Raw genomic sequence first — 3,672 nt, 5'->3', positions numbered from 1 at the left:
TGTTTTAAGTCCCCGAAATGGTACTTAGTCGTGTTTTGATGCGTTTAACTCCCTTTTTAGGGTTTTTACATGGCTAAACACAGAGATTCTTCGAGACACTTGAATTCTTGACATACAAATGCACATTTTTATACATAGAACAACTTTTAGCATACAAGTACTAATTAAGTTTGACCGGTTTGACTTGTTGACTTTGACTTTGACTTGAATTTGACGGTTGTCACAAAAAATATTCCCCCCTGTCTTGAGTTTTGAATTTTGATTTCTTGCGCCAATTTCTAAGACTAAAAGCTCAATTTGATTTCTTCTTAACACACAAAAAAAGCCTCCCTGCCCACTACCGAAAAAATAGATAGATTTGGCCGGTTTCTCCCAAATCGGAGTCAATCTAGTCCGATCCGGTTTGTATAAATTTATTTATTTTCCTGTTTAAATCGGTTTCTAACCAAACCGGTGTTGACTAGTTTGACTCAAACCTTCAAAAAAATGCAGAATTTAACATGCTATGTTATATTATTTTTTAAATCCTGATCAAATATAAGAAAGGTGATACCAATCTGGAATTATCAATGTCTTTGTTTAATAATCAAAATATTGATACACTTTCTGGAAGAGAAAAAAAAAACCCTGAAAGCTAAGAGGGTCCGTTTCCATGCACCTCTAGTCAAAGTTGTATTTCAAAATAATGTTAAAATAATATTTGGTGGGCCATGAGGTGGCTGTTGCTTTCTTTCTGCGAGCGTGATGTCTCCGCCTCCCCTTCATCTATAAGACAAACCCGCGTATGTTAAATTCAATATCTTTGAATCAACCGCCGGAAGCTTGAAAATGGCTGACAAAGAAGGAGAAAAACATGTGGAGGAAGGGAAAATCCCTCTTCTCACTCCCTACAAAATGGGTAAATTCGAGCTTTCTCACAGGTGGTTTATGTTCTTTTGTTGTCTGAATTCATTAAGTTGAAAATGACCTGATTCGTTTGTGTTGTGTTATGTAAATGTGTAGAGTTGTTTTGGCACCTCTAACAAGGCAAAGATCTTTCGGGAATGTCCCTCAGCCACACGCAATCTTATATTATTCACAAAGAACAACAAAAGGAGGCCTTCTTATTGCAGAAGCCACTGGTGTTTCCGACACTGCCCAAGGGTATAATATAAAATTTTGACCCATGGTCATGGTCTTTATTTTAAATTTTCCATGAAAATTGCAATATTTCCCTTTCTTGACAAATTATAAACTTAAAATTACATGTCATCCCATCATGTCATCATATTAATTATTTGTTATGCCAGTGGTTTTGATTCACCAGATTTCCTTTTTGGTCATTTTTGAGAGTATGTAATGTAACACATTCTAATAATAGTCAAAACAAGTTTCATAAAACTGTGTGCTCTGTTAAACTAAGTAACAACTTTTTTCAAGATTTCCTTTTATGGTAGCAACGTACTTTCACTTAGCCCTATTACTTATTATGTCCATGATTTTGCTTTACAAGATTTCCTTATTCTAAAATCACTGGAGGGTATTTAAGACAATTGACTAATGGACAAACAATTAAAAGTTCATTGTTGATGATGGAGGAAATAGTTTTGTTGATAAACGTATTTGTTTATGTTATTAAGGTATCCAGAAACACCGGGTATATGGACAAAAGAACAAGTAGAGGCATGGAAACCAATTGTGGATGCTGTTCATGCAAAAGGCGGAATCTTTTTCTGTCAAATTTGGCATGTCGGAAGGGTTTCAAATACTGGTATACTATCTGTCCTTTAATTTATGATTGGGTAAATGTAAGAAAGTAGTCCAATTGATTTGTTGCTTTTTCCAGCAATCTAGCCTTCCTCAATATATATAACTGCAATGGTCATTATGTCATCTTTCAACTCCATTTTAAATTCTCAATCTATTGAACAGGTTTTCAGCCAAATAGACAAGCCCCAATATCTTCCACAGAAAAAGAAATATTTCCTCAATTACGAAGCAATGGCATTGATGTTGCACAATTTTCACCTCCAAGGAAGCTGACTACAGAGGAGATTCCGCTTGTTGTTAATGATTTCAGAGTTGCTGCAAGAAATGCAATTGAAGCTGGTAAGAATTATCGATTCTATGAGATAACACACACACACAAAAGAAGAAGGAGATTAATGGTTATGTTTTCAAGTTACACAACAAAGTGGTTTTTTTCAGACAAAATATGCACTGTGCAACCGCGTTTCATTCTAGAAACAAAATATGCAACATCTTACCTATAACCTGTTTAATCTATTAAAATACAATGTTTTATAACTTGGTAAAAAAAAGTATTGAAACATGGTTGCATAAATTACCAAAAAATTGAAACATTTTTTGCATAAATTCGTCAAAAATGGTGTAACATTGTTAAAAGATGGTAAAACCCTATCAAAAACCGAAGATCATAACTTACTTTTTCTATAACACATAGGTTTTGACGGAATTGAGATTCATGGCGCCCATGGTTACTTGATCGAGCAATTCATGAAAGACCAAGTAAACGACAGAACCGACCAATACGGCGGCTCTTTACAAAACCGCTGCCGATTCGCTCTAGAAATCGTAGAGGCGGTCGTCAACGAGATCGGACCGGACCGAGTCGGTATCCGACTCTCCCCGTTCACGGAGTTCATGGGAGCGGGGGATTCAAATCCAGAAGCTTTAGGTCTTTACATGGTGGAATCTTTGAACAAATATCAGATTATATATTGTCATATGGTGGAACCAAGGTGGAAAGTGGAAGGTGAAAACGTAGAAAGTCCACATAGTCTTGCACCGATGAGGAAAGCGTTCAACGGGGCGTTTATTTCGGCCGGTGGGTATGAGATGGAAGACGGGAATACGGCGGTGGCGGAGAATCGGACGGATCTTGTTGCTTATGGTCGTTTGTTTTTGGCGAATCCGGATCTACCGAAACGATTTGAGATTAGGTCTCCGCTTAATAAGTACACCAGGGAGACATTTTATACTCATCATCCTGTTACCGGGTATACTGATTACCCGTTTCTTGAAACTAAGGTATAAGAAAGGCGCGGAACCACATGATTCTGTTACTGTTATGAATTTGCTATAAATTATATGGAGAGAGGAAACATAAAAGATAATATACAATGTTACTAAAAATAAAGGGCTAGCGTGTGTGAAATTATCATTGTTATTTTGAATGGTTATTTTAGTTCATGAACCGATGTAGGCAAATAAACGAATATGTAATATGGTATCAGTGGGAATTCAACCCTAGTTTCGTTCTAAGCAATGAAAGAAGGAATCGTTTGACAGGAGAAAAAACCACCAATCGCCATTGATATTTCATTGCCCTATTTCTTAACCGCTACAGAACATCCCGGACAAAATTTTGCTGGGGAAAAACTTCTTCACTATGGAAACTACAACGACTAGGTAAATGAGATGTCAAATCACTAAAGAAATCACAAACTTTCATGACAAGGAACATCTTTACAATATCTTGATGGGCCTTAATAAAGAATACAACATGGTAAGAACTTAAATACTCCAATTCCCACTCTCGGAACAACTTTACTATCTTGTTAGCCAAGATGAACAACAACCTCAAATTGGAAGCATGTGAAACACCGCCAGTGAAGCTGCTACATTCCAGACCACATGCAAAGACGCCCCATGACAACCCACGAAGCCCAA

The 3,672-nt window shown here is 36.7% G+C and overlaps 1 protein-coding gene across 1 annotated transcript; it reads left to right on the top strand.

The window, feature by feature from the left end:
* Window positions 1-789: 789 nt before the first annotated feature.
* LOC145107476 (putative 12-oxophytodienoate reductase 11) lies at window positions 790-3,214 on the top strand. Its single transcript, XM_079044372.1, has 5 exons — window positions 790-920; window positions 1,003-1,143; window positions 1,620-1,750; window positions 1,912-2,088; window positions 2,444-3,214. Exons 1-5 carry the CDS (start codon window positions 829-831, stop codon window positions 3,034-3,036), a joined length of 1,134 nt encoding a protein of 377 aa, XP_078900498.1. The 5' UTR covers window positions 790-828; the 3' UTR covers window positions 3,037-3,214.
* Window positions 3,215-3,672: the final 458 nt, after the last annotated feature.

This window comes from Lactuca virosa, chromosome 4, assembly GCF_052849685.1.
Source record: "Lactuca virosa cultivar CGN04683 chromosome 4, Lactuca_virosa_CGN04683_v6, whole genome shotgun sequence".
NCBI lineage: Eukaryota > Viridiplantae > Streptophyta > Magnoliopsida > Asterales > Asteraceae > Lactuca > Lactuca virosa.
This window is presented reverse-complemented; position numbering and strand designations above follow the sequence as displayed.